The sequence below is a fragment of the Humulus lupulus genome, chromosome 8 (assembly GCF_963169125.1).
Source record: "Humulus lupulus chromosome 8, drHumLupu1.1, whole genome shotgun sequence".
Lineage (NCBI taxonomy): Eukaryota > Viridiplantae > Streptophyta > Magnoliopsida > Rosales > Cannabaceae > Humulus > Humulus lupulus.
Window position 1 is genome coordinate 20723338 of NC_084800.1, and position 18163 is coordinate 20741500.

Here is an 18163-nt window from a genome sequence, read left to right on the forward strand (position 1 = left end):
AAAATAAGTGACAAAACATGAATGTTGTAATCACCATGCACCGAAAAAATATTTTTTTCTTCCCTTTTCACTTTGTAAAAATAATTATAGATCAAAATAAAGTAAGAAGAGTTTAAATAAGTAAATATAGACATTTTATAAATTCATGAATCAAATTGAGATTAATTTGTATTTTGAGGGGCAATAATTACCTTTAAAAAAAATACTTTCATAAATTAACAACATTGTTTTTTTGTTAATAACCACTAATATTATCAACAAATTATTACAAGTAAACGATGGCTAAAATACTTAATATTTTTAAAATATTGTATTTTTATACCTGATTTTTTTTTGCAGTAAATATATTCAATGTCTTCAAAATATTGCATTTTTATATTCATATTTTTTTTGCGGTAAATATACCCAATATTTTTAAAATGTTGCACTTTTATACCTATTTTTTATTATTTTGATAAGAGAAAATAGCGGCAAAAGTACACAATGTTTTAAGAAAGTGGTAATTTAATACCCGATCTTTTTTTTGTGGGAATAGTACCCATTGTCCACTTCCGTTGGTATCCGTCGGTACCTAGCCCAATTCCGTCTTATTTTGTCCACGTGCATAATGGAGATTAATTCACCAGTTATTTTTAAAAAAACCAAAATTTGAAATTAAAAAATGTTTTATTTAAAAACAAAATAAAAACAAACTCTGAAAATTAAAAACAAAACAAAACTTCATAAAAAAAAAACTCCATGAACGATTGAAGAAGACGAGTAGCAGTGGAGGAAAATGGAGGATGAAAGTTCGTATTTTTCCAGTGGATCAAAAGCAACGGCCCGAAGATGTAAGGATGGGAGTTGATTGCGACCGCGACAACAGTGTGATTATGGCTTGGAAAGTGTAGTCAGAACCTCTTGGACTGAAGCAAGTCCTGGGAAAAGATTTCGAACTTGTCACTTAATGAAAGTAAGTGTGGATAATTTTTTTTTTTTTTTTTTTGTATCTGGGTTTTCTTCATCTAGGTTTTATTCTTGCTCTATGTCAGTTAGAAGGGGGTTGCGATTTTTTCCGGTGGGTGGATCCATAAATGGTTGAAAGCGGAAGGGTTGTCATTCCAAACTAGAGAAAAAGAATTGAGAGAGAAACTTGGAACGCTGAATATCTTTTGGAGTCTGAAATATCAAGTCTAAATTGTGGGAACAAGCCAATTATGGGTGAGGGTCATGTTTGCAGTGCTTGTGATCACCTCCTTTGGAAAGATTGGATTGGTATAAGTTGGGAAAAGTTGGTTTTATTTGTATCTGCAATTGTAGTAGTCTAGTGTTTGAAATATTAGACATTGTGTGATTTTTGTTAAAAAAATACCTGATACAAGGCAATGGTGTTTGTTTCAGTTGTCAAATTGCTAGTTTCATTGTATCTGTAATGCAACAAGTCTAAAATGAATGAATGCATTTTGATCATTGTGATTGCTCTAGTTAAATTCTGGTCATGTTAGTTTAAGTTCAATATATGCTTAATTTCACAAATGCAAATAATAATTTTGACTACATGGTATCATGTGGAAAATTCATACAAGATGCAATGTCATAATTGGCACCCAATATGGCAGATACAAAATATAATTGGCACTCAAATTGATAGATAGATGAAAGTTATAATTCATAGACAAAAAAGTCATATCAGTTTGCTAAATAAACAGGCTACACAAAATACTTGGCCAAATCACAAGGTCCACACCTTATACATTTGTACACAAAATTAGGCCAAAGATGCCTGAAAACAAAGGTCATTAATGACCCAAAACAATCTTAGCAACAAAAGATGACACACACACTATAACTTAGATTCTAAGATGGTGTTGGTTGAGACGAGGAAAATGTTGTTGTTGGTCCATTCTGTCTTCCTCTTCTCCTCAGTGTGTTTTGTTCTTGAGATGCAGTGGCTTGCTGAGAGGGTGGTGGCTATGATGAGGAAAATGTTGTTGCTGGTCCATTATGTCTTTCTCTTCTCCTTTGTGTGTTTTATTCTTGAGATGCAGTGGCTTGTTGAGAGGGTGGTGGCTGGGATGAGGAAATTGCAGCTGCTGGTTGTCTTCCATAGGGTTTTTCATTTCTCCTAGGTGTGTGTTGCTCTTGAGATGCAATGACTTGTTGAGAGGGTGGTGGCTAAGATGATGAAGTTATTGTTGTTGCTGCTGCATCTCTTACATTCTTTTTGGCTTTCCTCTTCTGTCTTTTCACAGTGTTAGGATGTGGATTTTTTAGAGGTGGTCTGCTCATTTTCTTAGGAACAACAGGCTGCAATCAATAAAAAAAATTAACTAAAACATTTATAAAATCATAATTAAAAAACAAACTACATAAAAATAATTGAAGATTGAATACCTGTGTCACTGCTGGATTCTTGCAAGTGACTCGTAAAATGGTCTATTTGTTTACAATTGTTGTAATGGTTTGGTTGACCAAACCTTCTTTTTTTGGTTGCATTGGTGTCATCTTCATCAGGTGTCTTTTTCCTTGTCTTCTTTGGTCTCCCAGGCAAGTTTGATTCAGTTAGGGGTAAATTGGATTCAAACCAGGATCTGGCCACTTATCAGGACTTGGCATTGGTCTAATAACTGCAGCATATTGTGCTTGAAAGTCTTCTTTTTTGTATGCATCAATTATAAAAATATAAACATTCAGGTTGGAACTCCATATACAAGCCAATGCATGCCCACATGGTACCCCGCTCAATTCAAAAGCTCTACAAGTGTATGTCTAAGTAGCTAGGTCACATGAGAAGCTCTCACTACCAAGATAAGTAACTTGAAACATATTTGCATCTGCTCTAATACATGAACAATACCTGGCCACTAGCTTGTTATTCTCTATGATATCTAGAATTTTCTTCCCCACAGGTTGCAACCACTTTGCCACACTTTCCCTTTTCTTGCATAATATAGACATCAACCATAACCGAATTTTCTCCAACAAAGTTATGATGGACTTGTCCCTTACATCCAATATGGCAGAGTTAAAACTCTTACACAGATTGTTCAAGAGCATGTCACATTTAACATGCAATCTAAAGTGTGACTTGCTCCATTTAGTTGGAGCCTTTTTCATTAACCAATCATATGCCTTCTCATTCACCTCCTTCATTTTAGTCATCCTCCTCTTGAAATCTCCTGGCGTTTTGGCTTTTGCACAAGCCCACAACTTTTGTTTTATAAGAAGACCTGGAAACTCCTGTTTAAAGTTGGCATGTAAATGTCTCACACAAAATCTTATCTCAGCACCATCAAACAGGGAACCTAAAGTATTTTCTAACCTCTTTTGTTTATCCCTAATCAATGTATATCTCCTAATGTCAATAACCTCCAAATCCTCCTTCAACAATTATAAAAACCAGTTCCATGTGTTTGTATTTTCCTTCTCGCAAATAGCATATGTAATTGGAAACATGCCATTATTTGCATCAATACCCACAATAGTCAGCAACATACATTTGAAGTACCCTTTAAGGAAACAACCATCCAAGCCAATAAGTGGTCTGCAAGCCTTGAATCCCTCCTTGCAAGCTTTGAGGCAGATATAAACTCTCTCAAACAACCTCTTGCCATTGACAATGTTACTTTTGATAATGGTTGTGCTCCCAAGATTGTGGTGTAGGAATTGTTCGCAATAATCATCCAAAACTCTATACTGGTCATTCACAGAACCTTTCAACATTTCTTTGGCCTTGTTCCTGGTGTTCTAGAATATACAGGAGGATGTGTTTGAGAACTTTGTTTTTGCAGCCAATGTGTTGAAGTTGTTGTAAGTCATATTTGGGTTCATTCTAGAGTCTTCGATGAAATGCTTGGCCAACCAAGTAGCAGTCACTTTCTTGTTGTCAAATACAATGCCACAATTATGCACATCCACCAGTGTATTGACTCTGAATGTTGTGTAGTCTTTTGTCTGCACCCTAGCATACAATGTCCAGCCACAACATTTCCCTTTACAAACTGCCCTTATCTTCATAGAATTATTGGTCACATAAATGAACTCCCTGTCAGTGCTTATGAAGTGCTCAGTCAGAGCCTCCCTAAGCTGCTACTTACTAGCAAACTCTAACCCAAGTCTAAACTTGAAATCCTTCTAGTTAGTCCTTAGATGGAACTTTTTTTTTCCTCTCTTAGCCCCACCTACTTCTTTATCACTGTTCAAACTCCTCAAATCATCAGACTCATATTCACTATCAGACCCTCCAATGTCTTCTTGGTTGCATGTATCAGTCACTGAACTCCACCAGCTGCTAGGGTGTGCAACATTATCCCCAAAATGTCTCTCATCATCCTTATCTAAGGCATACTCTTTTTCAACAAAGTCTGGATCAGGTTGTGTCTCATCAGGCCCTTCATTTTGGCCTAACTCAAGTTGTGGTTTTGTTTCAATAGGCCCTCCACTTTGCCCAAAAGAAGTTTCTGTTTCAAACTCATTTGGTCCTTCACTATGGTCGAATTCTATTTGTGTTTGGGTATCAACAAGCCCTTCACCAATGCCAATTGAAGTTTCTGTTTGTGATTACACAACCCCTTGACTTTGCCTAGTTTCAGGTTCATAAAATCCAGCACATTGCCTATTTGCTGGTTCAGACTGGGCTTCCCCAAAACCATCCACGTGACCTATATTAATTTCTTGTTGGGCCTTATTACTTGGCTGACCAGTGTGGCTTGTTGGTTGTTGGACTTGGGCCATGTATTCCACACCAGCTGGGACATTTTGGGCATGCTTGTCCTCATTATCAGTATCTACCAAATCAACTATCTTTATGCTCGAGTCACTTTCATACTTACTCTCATAATCTTCACTCCAATTATCAGCTTCAACGTCATGATTCCAATCATCTAGCATGTGCATAATGAACTCTTCAAAGCCTTCTGAGTCATCTTCACCAGTTGGCATTTAAAATTCATTTGCCTCCAACTCCATCATCTCCTCTTTGCTCATCATATAATCATCTGATTTGACCCAAACCCTCACATCTACCCCCAATTCGTCATCATTAGGAATCTCCTCAATACAACATCTCTTAAGTGGAGGTGGAGCTTCATCATTGACCTTATTGGTATCACCACTACTATCAATTCGAGGCACAGAGCCTTGCACGACAACATACACATCAATTAAATACCTTATTTTAATATGTCAAAACAAAAACAGAGTATCAAATGCAAACATTCCCACGTGGGTCAGCAAAAACACCCTACTTTGCAGTCCAAACCTTTTAGTTTCACTAGATAAATTTGGCAAAAGTACAAGATTGACAATACAAGTACAGTGGAAAACAAAACAAAACCCCTTAAAAAATTCAATTAAGAACCATACACATGCAATACCTATTTACCAGTTATTCAACTAAACCTACCCCAAACTTCAACAAACAAGAAAAGGCCACGATAAACTCATTTACTCAACTGACACGGAGTCAGAATACGCTTGACGTGGATGAATGCGTTGAAAAGAACGTGATGACGAAAATAATAAGAACACGATATTTTATAGTGGTTCGACCCCAGGATCTGGTAATAACCTACGTCCACTTAGATTGTTATTGATGTGAGATCCAAAGGAGTGATCAAAGAACTAGGGTTCAATGAGTTTCACCAACCTCTGAAGAACAATACAATATGATTGATGTGATCACTCTAATCTCAAGCGATTTTGAAGTCAAAAAAGAAAAAGAAGGATCCGCTTTCCTGAGCCCTCTTCTTCTATTTATAAGCTCAGGGAAGATTTACATTGATTTGTTACAGATATTATTTCCTAAATAATCGGATACTCAGGAAATCATGGGAGAGAATTTCGGATTCCATCATAACTGCCTAAGATTTCCTCTGCGTGTTACGTGCATACGACCAGACTGGTCGTATGAAGAGACCGATCGCATAATGCCGAATGTCTTCCTGGTCGATAGTCGAACACAGGTTTTTCCAGGTGTCAGCCACGTGCAATTAATTCCTGCCATGTCATTCACTTCTGATTTTTGGGATAACAACCTATTAATTCAAAAAATAAAGAGTAAGCTCAAGAAAACACTTATCGTAAATTGGAGCTAGCTCGTTTGGTTTCGGAAACGATGACATTCCGTAGGGCATAATCGTCGTCTTCTTTCCCTTCGAAAATGGAAATGCAAAACCAGTTCTTCGTTTTCGTAGCAAATGGTGGTTGTGTTTTGTGATTTATTTGGATTTTATTTTCGAAATGGGGTATTTTCTAGGTTTGTTCTTCTTCAACCGTTCATGGAGTTTAGTCGTTCATGAAGTTTTGTTTTGTTTTTAATTTGTAGAGTTTGTTTTTAAATAAAACGTTTTTTTTTTATTTCAAATTTTGGTTTTTAAAAAACTAAATGGTGAATTAATCTCCACCGTACACGTGGACAAAATAAGACGGAATTTGGTTGGGTATCGACAGATACCAACAAAAGTGGACAATGCGTATTATTCACACACAAAAAATTGGGTACTAAATCACTAGTTTCTTAAAACATTGAGTATTTTTGCTGTTATTTCTCCTTTTAATAAATAATAAGAAGGTGAAAGAAAAATATAAGATTTAATTATTTTTAAAATTTTTAAATTATTTTCTCTTTCTTATTCTCTCTCAAAATAACTATTTTTAAATTAAACATTAATAAATGTTTTATTAAAATTAATAAAAATAATTAAAAAAAACTTATATATTTTCATCAATTTAAAATATAAGTTCTTAAAAAAAAATAAAGGAAAAATATAAGTTTTAATTATTTTGATTAATTTTATTTTTTTTATTATTTTGAAAGTGAAAATAATTTAAAATTTTAAAAATAACTAAAATCTTATATTTTTCCTTCACTTTCTTATTATTTTTCAAAATAAATTTAAAAAATAAGTATAAAAGTGCAACATTTTAAAAACATTAGGTATATTTACCGCAAAAAAAAAAAATTGAGTATAAAAGTGTAACATTTTGAAGACATTGAGTATATTTACCATACAAAAAAAATTGGGTATAAAAATGCAACATTGAGTATTTAAGACGCTATTTACTCAATTATTAAACAATATGAACGTTTTTATAACATAAATGATGTGTGTTTTGCCTCTGTAATTTACTCTTTAAATTAAATAAAGATGTATGAAATACATAAAGTTAGTCAACATAAACACCACGAAGTGTAAATTTTATAATGTTTAACCTAATTAATTTTAATATACTGATATATCATATATGATACATACTAATAAATCAATATTTTTCATTCATTGATCCGAGTTGGCATTTGAAAAGGACAATGACTATACTGTTGTTAAAATGGACGTATCAACCACTAATCATTAAAACTAAAATTATATTATTACTTTTAGATAGTAATACCATAAGATTACTTGATATAATAGAAATAAAATTATATTTAGTCACACAAAAAACTCATTTAAAAGTCTCTATATTTATTTATAGGGTTTTTTTAGTTGCAGTATTCATTTTTAACATTTTGTAACATTAAGTCTTGAAAATTAATTTTGTACAAGTCTCAACATTTTCAAATCGCATTATTTAGATTCTTAAATACTATTTTTATTTATTTTATATTTTAAAATACATAAAAAATATAAAATAAATAGTAAATCATTCATAAAATATTTGAGTATTTAATTTATAAAAATAAAAAACGTGATATGAGAAAAAATATTTTCGTGGTATTTTTAAAAATATTTAATATTTTTATAAATTAAATTAATGTTTCATTAAAAAAATAATATTACCTACATTGTTGTTCTATAATTAATATTAATATAATAACTATATTTTCTTGATTATCTTAATATTATCAATTTTTATTATGTTTATGCTTGTTTATTTCATACATTTTTGTAAAACTTAATAGTGTATATAAAATTATTTATGTACATATATAAGACTAGTTATAAGTTGCATTATAAAAAAATTTAGAAAATAAAAATAAATATATATATATATATACAAGATAAATATTTATAATCTTGTGATAGTTCAGTTATTAATATTAAAAAAAATAGTTAAGAATTTTTTTTTATTGAGAAATTAATTTAATTTGTATAACTATTAAATATTTTTTAAAATGTCATGAATATATATATTTTCAATGTTACGTTAGATATTGCCATAAATTAAGTGATTTAATTTTTTTTTTAAGATTGATTTACTATTTTGTATATATTTTATTTATATATTTTGAAAGAAAAAAGAAATAAAAATAACATTTATGTACTTAAATGATACGATTTGAAAAAATTGAGAACCTAACTACTACACAATTAACTTTTGGGATTTAAATGTTACAAAATATTAAAAATAAAGACTACAGCTGAATAAAAACCCCTGTTTTTTAATACAATTTTATCTAATAAATAAATAACAAAAATAAACTCATAAATGATAAAAGTCGGGTCGGTTAGTTGATATATAAAAACTGAAAATTAAATTCATTTCAAAAAACTGAAAATTAAATATATAGATTAGTAACACCTCGTTAATTTATAGGACGAACACTTTCTCAGTTCTCATTACAATATTAATGATTTTTTAAATAAATATTAATATTATTATTTCACAAATTATATAATTACGTAAAAATGATTAAAAAAATTTACTCACCAAAAAACATAATGATTAAATAGCTTCAAATTTAGAATCAAGATGTTTTGTTCAATTTTAGTATCCAATTTATGTTTGACTAATAAATGCATATCACAATTTAAATAAAAATAATAATTAATTTACTAATTGTCAATTTTATAGCAGGTGATTAAAAGAGGTGTGTGTAAGAAATGAGAAAAATATATTAATGTTAAACACAAATAAGTTTTCTCATCCAATTTTGGTGGATGTGTGTTGATATCATTATCCAATATCTATCTATAAACTATTTTTTTTTCAAGCATAACATAGATTTCCTTTTAATATTTTACAATTTTTTTTTGCAGCAACATTTTACAATAATTGATAATAAATAGTACAATATATATTCAATCAAAAAAATTTATAACCATTAAAGAATTTGAAAGTATTAAAATATAATTTTTCTTTATTTATTTCTTTAATCGTTGTCTGTAATTTCAACACTTCAAAATCATTAATCAAAATCAAACCTAATCCATTATTAAAATAAGCTTACCAATTAAAAAAAATAATTTGGTTCGAAATTTTTTTTTCAGCTTTAATTGAATTTCAATTTAAATCTGTAAACAATTTTTAACTACTGCAACAAATTTTCTAAGAAAAAAAATAAAATAATATTTTCTCACTTATTTTTAAATAGAATGTTGCTATTTGATATTTTAAAATATACAATACCACATGAGTTGATTCCTCACAAATAATTAAATATAATCCGTATTAGTTATAAATTTAAATTATGTAAGCCTTATATTAAATTGTACTGTAAGTCACTTTTATGTATTTTTAAGCACAAATTATGTCACTTAACATTTCTCTTTTAAAAAATATATTTTTCCTTTGTCAAAAAAATATTTTATTTTATTACTATTTTTTTCTTATGTAGAATTTGACTTGTTTTTTTTGGACAAAATTTGAGTTGTAATATATTTAAAATTAAATAAAAAATGATTACAGAAAAGATGAAATATAAAACGCCAACCTCAATGACTTGGCGGTTGAATCCAAACACACACTCTCACCCAGAAAATTAAACCAGAACGAAAGTGACACCAAAAAAAAAAAAACCAATACGCAATCACAGGGAAGAAGAATCAAAACCTAACGGTCCTCGTGTTCCATTAAACTCTCAGAACAACTCTCATTTTCCTTTTCGCCAAACACCGACCTCGTTTCCGATCATAGCTCCCCCCACAATGCCCTCGATTCGATTCGTTTTGGGTTTTCGGGCTGATTCTTTGTGTGATCCCAAACCGGAACTGCTGCAATTGATTTGAGGCATTGAATTCGATTGCAGTGTGAGGAATATTGGATTTGATTGGAAATGAGCACGCAAAAGCAGCAGGTGACGATTCGGGACCTAGCCGAGGAGGCCAAGAAGCGGATTGTGTTTCTAGCCATATGCGTTGTGGGTTTATCATACCTCATGTCATGTGAGTTCTACTTCTACCACTAATACTACTACTACTTTGTTGCTTATTATAATGTTTTTGGATTTTGTGCTCAGTGAATTGGTTAAAGAATTATCAATTAAGCTTAATTTTGTGCAAACTTTCTTTTGTTGGAATACCTTGATTTTCAAGGTTTACATGCATTGTTGATCCTAATTACCATTTTCAGATTTCAATTGGGCATTATTATCATCTATTTTTCTCTTGTTTGAATTGAGAATTCTCTTATTCATATCTATGTCTAGTTTCATTACCCGTTCGCTGTCATTGATCTAATTTACAGTTATGAATACTCATTCTAATTAGGTACAGTGTAGTATCTCTGACTCTCTCTTTCTCTCTCTCTTCATTCATTTAATGCGTAGTTGAAAATAATATTCTGTTGGGAATTAATAGGTCGCATTTGTGTTTTCTCTTCATTGAAGTAAGTGAGGTTGTTGCGTGTGACATTTATGCCATTCTCTTTCTTTGAGATACAACTTATCTTGCTCTTATTCTAGTGACAAGTTCCTCTGTCTGGATCAACCTGCCTGCTGCTGCGTTGTTAATTCTCATTGGCCGTTATCTATCACTGGATTTTGAGACGAAGAGAAAAGCTGCAGCATATAACAGCAAACCACCTGCTGCAAACACTCTCTCCCAAAAGAAACCTTTTGAAAGGCCTAAAGTTGTTGATGGATCTGAGTGGAGAAGGAGAGTGAATTCTCCTGTTGTTGAGGATGCAATAGATCACTTTACTAGACATATAGTTTCTGAGTGGGTGACTGATCTCTGGTACTCAAAGTTAACACCTGATAAAGAAGGTCCAGAGGAACTAGTGCACATAATGAATGGAGTTCTTGGAGAGTTTTCAGCACGCATGAGGAATATAAATCTGATTGATCTTCTAACAAGGTTTTAGTTCCTACAATGTCTCAGACCAGTTTACTCTAATTTTGACTTTTGTTTATAGGATAATTACTGAGAACTGAAGCTCATAGGATGGTGCAGGGATCTTATAAATCTCATTTGCACACATTTGGAGCTCTTTCGTGCAACTCAAGCAAAGATTGAAAAGAAGGAAGAGCTACTAACAATTGAACACCGAGACATAGAATTAAGACTCATCCTGTTTGCTGACAAGAAGCTGCACCCTGCTTTATTTTCTGCTGAAGCCGAGCATAAGGTTGTTTATCTCTCTTAAGATTCTGCTCAAGTTGTTAGGCAGCATTCTGTGTTTCTTACCTGGAATATTTAAAATTGTTGTTCATAATTATAGTGAATGTACTTTCTTTATGTTCAGGTTTTGCAGCATATGATGGATGGTCTCATTTCTTTCACGTTCAAGCCTGAAGACCTGCAATGCTCGTTCTTTCGTTATGTTACCCGGGAGCTACTTGCGTGTGCAGTAATACGACCTGTCTTAAACTTAGCCAGTCCAAGGTGTTCACTTTTTTTTATTTGTTTGATATGAAGCAATCAAGTCATTTCTTGGTATGCTGCTATCATTACATTGCTTGATATGCCAGTATCAATTCATTGTTGCTCTTAATATTTGCTTCAACATTTTGTGACAGGTTTATTAATGAACGAATTGAATCTGTGGTTGTTAATATGAACAAGTCCAAACAAGCAGTGAGGCCAGTATGTGGGGCATCTCAACCCAAATCAGACGATCCTACAAAGATTTCACCTGATCATTTTTCCAGATTCTTGGATTCTTCTGTAACTGGAGTAGAACTTGTCCAGTTAAAAAATGATCAGTCAAGAAGCGATACAGATACACATGCAGCAGAGAATGGCAATGGAAATCTTTCAAAAGATCCATTGCTTTCTATTGATACTCAATCCACCCGTTCATGGAGTTCGTTGTCCATGAATTCCCAAACTAATGATGAAGCAGGTATTCAACGACATCGCTCTGGAGGAGAATGGGGTGATATGTTGGATGTTGTTTCTCTCAGAAAAACTCAAGCCCTGGCTCCAGAACATTTTGAAAACATGTGGGCAAAAGGAAGAAACTACAAAAACAAAGAAGGTGACGATCGCTTAAATGAGCATGTTCCTCAGGGCTCCTCTCATGGAAATTTGATAACAGAGAATAGCACTAAAGCAGCGTCCAAGCTCAGAGATAAAGTGACGAGACCGAGTTCTTCCGAGAGCAGTCACATCCAGTCTGGATGTACTAATAAGTTGAAGGAGACAAACTCATCCCATCAAACAGTCCAGGATATACCAAGTCAATCTCTAGTTAATTCGGATGTGGAGTATCTAGACTCAGGAAATGACACATCATATACTTCTGAAGATGAAAATAGCAGTATAACAGGCCTAGGTTCTCCTGGAACTAAAGTTTGGGATGGTAGGAATAATAGAAATGTTGCTGTTTCTCACATTCATCATCCACTTGAAAATTTTGAGAGCCATAATGCAAAGAAAACTGCTAAGGGGTGTGCTCGCTATCAAAGATTGCATAAAAACCAGACTAGTCGGAAAAGATCTCGACCAAGCAATCAGAATGTGCATGTTTGGCAGGAGGTTGAGAGAACAAGCTTCTTGTCTGGGGATGGGCAGGATATACTTAAGTCTTCCAAAGGACGTGCAAATGATGAGGACTATAGTGATGATTCTGATATGGACAGTTTTGGTAGGGTTCATAGTGGTGCAGCTGCTTCTTCATCTGCACTCTCTTCTTCTGCTGCAGAAAATCATAATCTGGTTGTCAATTCCCTGAAAAATTCGTTGGCAGTTGATTCATTTTATAAATTGAGATGTGAGGTACAATAAACACAAATATGTTTTTATATGTATTCCAAGTATTAGCTAAATTCTGTTTTCTATATCTGATAAGTACAATCAATTTAAGCTCATTTTCTTTTGCAGGTATTGGGTGCAAATATTGTCAAGAGTGGCTCTAGGACATTTGCTGTCTACTCCATATCTGTTGTTGATGTTAATAATAATAGTTGGTCTATTAAAAGAAGGTAATATAGATTAAGCTGACATTTTCCCTTCCTTTATGTGATGTGTTTTATTTTGTTACATGTCAAATAAATGGGCGTTACTATGGTTTTATACGCTTACAATTTTTGACACTAAATTTCTACAGGTTTCGCCATTTTGAGGAACTACATCGGCGTCTGAAAATGTTTTCTGAATATACTCTTCACCTGCCACCAAAGCATTTTCTCTCAACTGGTTTGGATGTAGTTGTCATTCGAGAACGGTGTAAATCGCTTGACGATTATATTAAGGTTAATGATGATATCAGTTTTCTGTCCTTTTTAATTTGTTGAGTTGGTGTTATTGGCTATGCTAATCAACTGAATGATTTGAAAGCAACTGCTACTTTTCTACCAAGTAGCTGAACCTTGTATCTATCTACATTCAGATTTATGCATGTTTCAGTTAATTAATTATGCCTGCACTTCATTGTGATATGACTGGAGTGGGTTATATAGGCAATAGGCATGCGTACATACATATATTGTTGAGTAACTGCTAAATATGGGATTTTAAGTTGATAAGTCACGAGTAACGAGTCTAGAATATATATGGCAATAGGCAATTCCATCTCTTTTTCCTGGCTATCAATTTTAGCTTTCATGTTCCTAATATTTTAATGATGCTGTTATGTCTTCATATTCCTCAGAAGCTTATGCTGCTTCCAACAATTTCCGGATCAATTGAAGTTTGGGATTTTCTGAGTGTTGATTCTCAGGTATGCAATTAGACAAGAAGAAATGAGTTATATTTTTGGTATTACTGGAGGTTAATTTCTTACAATTTAGTATTATTTGGTGCAGACATATACTTTCTCCAATTCCTTTTCCATCGTTGAAACTTTGTCAGGTAGATTATGATCAAGGCATAGGTTAATTTTCAGTTTCTTTTCTTTTCATCTCATTTTTTTTTAAAAAAAATTCTTTTGTACTTGTTCGGATCTCTATTGTTGGCCTAGAAGATAAGCCATCTGAAAGAAGTAAAGGCGTTTCAAACTTTGGTGGATTGGATGGCTCTTCTTTAAATAGAGAACATCTAAGTACTGAACGCCAGGAACCTGCATTACGGATGAGGAATAATGCATCTGGGTTTAGATTAAACACATCAAAAGCCATGAATTATTCTCCTGTGAAAATTCTTGGCAAAGAAATTACAGAGACATTTGACAATTCTGGTGGTGCTTCTGAAACTAAGGCACAAAAAGATGCATCCTCTCTTAGAAAGTTGGGAAAAGCTGTCAAAGGAAGAAAAAGTGATAGGGCAGAGGTAGCGTCAGAGTCGCTTTTAGATACTGCAACTGACCTGACCCTTCCCACAGAGGTAAACAAATAAAAGTTGGCTGTTCATCCCTTTCTGATATATTTTTAGTTAGCACTTGACACATTTATGAACCTTGTGTTTCTATGTCTCCTACAATTCTTTCCTTCAGTGGGTGCCACCAAATGTAAGTGTTCCCATACTGGATTTAGTTGACGTCATTCTCCAGCTCCAAGATGGTGGATGGATCAGGTATCCCGTATGTTTAATTTTGGAGTTGTCTCTTCTATCTAAGATTCTGATAACATCTTCGTTTTATCTGATGAGTTTTTTTATTCATTTAATGTAATTACGCTGTGCATTGCAGGAGACAAGCTTTTTGGGTGGCCAAACAAATCCTACAACTAGGAATGGGAGATGCCTTTGATGATTGGTTAATAGAGAAAATCCAGCTTCTGCGGAAGGGGTCTGTGGTTGCTTCAGGGATCAAGCGGCTTGAACAGGTATATTTCCATTGCTGCTAAAGAACTAAGTTTTTTCTAAAAAAAAATTTATTGTCGTAATTATTCAAGACCGTTGTTCTCATGTTATTTTGATAGATACTCTGGCCTGATGGAATATTCCTAACCAAGCGCCCAAAGAGACGCACATCATCATCTTCAAATACAACCCCAGGTTCGCCCAATGATCAGCAACATACAGAAGTATCATCGCCTAAAATGGGTGATGACCAACAAGAGGCAAACCGACGTGCAAATTTTGTTTATGAGCTAATGATTGGTACTATCCTTTTGTCATGCAAGATCCCTATTTGATTTTTCCTCAACTATTAACCCATACAATTTGGAAGTTGGAATATCATTGGACTTAATTTTTTTTCCTTTTGGATGCAGAAAAAGCACCTGCTGCTATTGTTGGTCTTGTTGGTCGCAAGGAATACGAACAATGCGCCAATGATCTATACTTCTTTCTTCAGGTGTGTGTTCTTTTAAAAATGTTGATTACTTGATCTTTACTTTTATTGACTACTATATGAAATCCAAGCATGGTTCATTGAATGCAACTTTTTATATATTCTTTGCCTGTGCAGTCATCTGTTTTCTTGAAGCAACTGGCTTTTGAGCTTCTGGAGCTGATTCTGTTGTCAGCATTTCCAGAACTGGAGAACTCATTTAAGCAGTTGCATGATGAAAAGCATAAATTTGGTGAGTTTAAACCGCATTAGAGGGTGTCTATTCTTGAGTATTGACGACACGATTCTGTTGTCAAATTGAGATTTTGCCAACGAAATATCATTGCCTTTCAATTGAACTTTTTCCGTGTCGAATTCATTGAGAAGTCCGAGTTGTGTAATGATATTTTGATATCGCAGCATCTTTGACGAAATTGTACGTAAAATATAAGATCAGTGCAAATATACGATATTTCGTACCAACTTTCCTCTTTTTTTTTTTTTTTTGCTGTTAAAACGACACTAGAAAAAAAAACAATTTTATTAATTAATTGACGCAAGATGTGCTAATTCTATATTCAATCCTTAAGCGAATCTAGATTTTTGAAAATGGTCACAAAATCCTAAAACCTATTACAGAAAGCAGAGGAGATAGAATCCACGTTTTTTGAGATGCTGATACAAAACTTTTAAGCGTTATTACATCTTTTAAGAAATTTAATGCATGGTCTAGCCTGCGTAAGAGATTATGACCGTTTAAGATATTTTCTTTTTGACAAAATGTCTGGATATTCGTCAGAGAGCCTCACTCATAGGAAAACACTACAAAAGGTTCCACGGGTATAATCGCATGATCAACCATCCCAAAAGAGTTGAAGGAAATACTTAGCCAAGTTATGGGCACAAACATTTATGGCCCTAGGAACAAGAAAAAAAAAATTCTCAAAATTTACAAAAACTTTCAACGCGAAGTACATAATATCGCACAAGCTAGCTACATAACCATGGTCAGAAAATTTTCAAATTGTTTGAAAAACTCATGGCCAGAATAGTTATCCATATCGTCCAACCAAACTTATGGAACGATCAGTTTAAACTTTAAACTTTAAAAACCAAAACAAAGTCTACTGCATAGCCATTGAATACATCACCAGTGTAACAAGCAAAGAAACTGACTGGAGTTAGAACTGACTTTCGTTCTTCAAATAGTTTAAAATCGTGGACAGTTCTTTATAGCCGCCATACGGAGGAAAAAAAATGGTCCAACAATATCCTAAAACGAAATCATTTTAGGTACCGTGTCTTCGCGTGAAACAAATTCCAGTATACAAAATACGACGACAAAGTTGATCAACATAATAGAACTCTAATTTCCCAAAGGGAAATAGCCATAAGAAAGTATAGCTTTCTATATCTACAATGACAGCAACTATAACTGAACTCCAATTACCAACGAAAGTCAACAAAGTAAAAATGGTATATATAACCGACAATGACATAGTCTACTACCGCAATTGAACACTAATTTCCAAAAAGGAAGAAGCTATAATAATGCAAACCCTAGTATAACTTACGATGAAAATAGTTTGGTGATAAAGATAACTTAACCCTAATTTCCAAATGGGAAATATAAGCTAGCAATGTGAATCGTTGTAAATACTACTGTACTGTTGAATTGTAGAGAAGAAAGAGGTCAAACGCCAAGAAAAATAATAGTAAACAAAAACATAAGAATCAAAACTTCATTAAAACTTGAGCAAATGACAGTTGTCTTACCATCCTTGTCCAAAATTTAGAACTACAATCAAAATAACTACTAAAGAAATAGGTCTTTTAACTCTTCATCAAACAATGTACTAATAAAACTTGCCCAACACATAAAAAGAGCTTAGTAAAGCTATAACAAGTTTGCTCAAATCGGATCAAAATGACCTTCTATAAGCACCTTATGCGGTAGCTGCAGCTGCTCCCTTGCTCCTGGGTGCTGCTTGAGTTCCTATTCAAAATTAATACGTACAAAATCAGCAAAAAACCGGATAAAAAAAAAAGAAAATCACCGAACACGCAACAATTGAAAATATAACATTATGAAACCAAATGAATCAAACCCAAATAATAATAATCATTACCCTCTCTGAAACCACTCTTGAATCTGCGAGGAACGTTGCGCAGGTACCTCATCCTTCCGGTGCCAGTGGTCTTCCTACGGATCGCCTTGACACTCCAGTTGTCTATAATTTAACAAAACAAAATTAAATTAAAAAAAAAAACCATCAAAACAATATGACACTCTAGTTCTAGTAAATCAAATCGTATTCAGATACCGAAGATGTTTATCTATTATTAATCTAAGAAATAAAGTACAAACTTCAGTGATTCGTTCTACAATTCATTCCCATTCATACACATGTTGATAATATACATACATAAGATAGCGAAAAAGAGATGCAAATGAACAAGTTGAGGAAAGAAACTTACAAGTCCTCTTGCGGGCAGCTGGGTAAGCACAAGCTGAGCATCGACTCTTCTGAAGATGGAAACTGCGACGGCCACACCTCACACAGAGAGTGTGGGTCTTGTTCCTCCTCTTACCGAAACTTCCAGTTCCCTTACCCTATAGATTTCATTGCAATTAAAAAAGATCAATAAAAAAACAAAAATCAAAGTCGAAATCAAGCGAAATTACATGATCTCAGAACGATAGAGAGCAAAACAGAAGAGAGAAAGGTACCATTGTAGCAGAGAGAAATGCAGAAACCCTAGGCGGTGAAGAGGATGAGTTTGGCTAAATAGAAGGAAGCGGCGTTGAGAGGAGTTTATAAGAGCCAAGTGCGAGGGTTTTAGAATGTCTAGGGTTGGAAACAAAAAG

At 33.4% G+C, this 18163-nt stretch overlaps 2 protein-coding genes across 4 annotated transcripts; one reads left to right on the top strand and one right to left on the bottom strand.

The window, feature by feature from the left end:
* The first annotated feature begins 9643 nt into the window (after positions 1–9643).
* LOC133795894 (uncharacterized) lies at positions 9644–15777 on the top strand. Of its 3 annotated transcripts, none has more exons than XM_062233359.1 (15): positions 9644–10085; positions 10604–10997; positions 11094–11268; positions 11386–11525; positions 11660–12860; positions 12966–13066; positions 13192–13336; positions 13735–13803; positions 13889–13934; positions 14044–14405; positions 14515–14594; positions 14710–14845; positions 14942–15122; positions 15236–15318; positions 15433–15777. In XM_062233359.1, the coding sequence occupies exons 1-15, from the start codon at positions 9977–9979 to the stop codon at positions 15565–15567; spliced, it is 3357 nt and encodes a 1118-aa protein (XP_062089343.1). In that variant the 5' UTR covers positions 9644–9976; the 3' UTR covers positions 15568–15777. The 3 variants fall into 3 exon arrangements, with proteins under 3 accessions (XP_062089343.1, XP_062089344.1, XP_062089342.1); XM_062233360.1 differs by having other exon boundaries at positions 14047–14405; XM_062233358.1 differs by having other exon boundaries at positions 13889–13933; positions 14034–14405.
* A 1245-nt stretch (positions 15778–17022) lies between these two features.
* Positions 17023–18163, bottom strand: LOC133795895 (large ribosomal subunit protein eL37x). The gene is made up of 4 exons (XM_062233361.1): positions 18026–18163; positions 17773–17908; positions 17424–17525; positions 17023–17290 (listed from the first exon to the last, which is right to left on the bottom strand). The coding sequence occupies exons 1-4, from the start codon at positions 18026–18028 to the stop codon at positions 17241–17243; spliced, it is 291 nt and encodes a 96-aa protein (XP_062089345.1). The 5' UTR covers positions 18029–18163; the 3' UTR covers positions 17023–17240.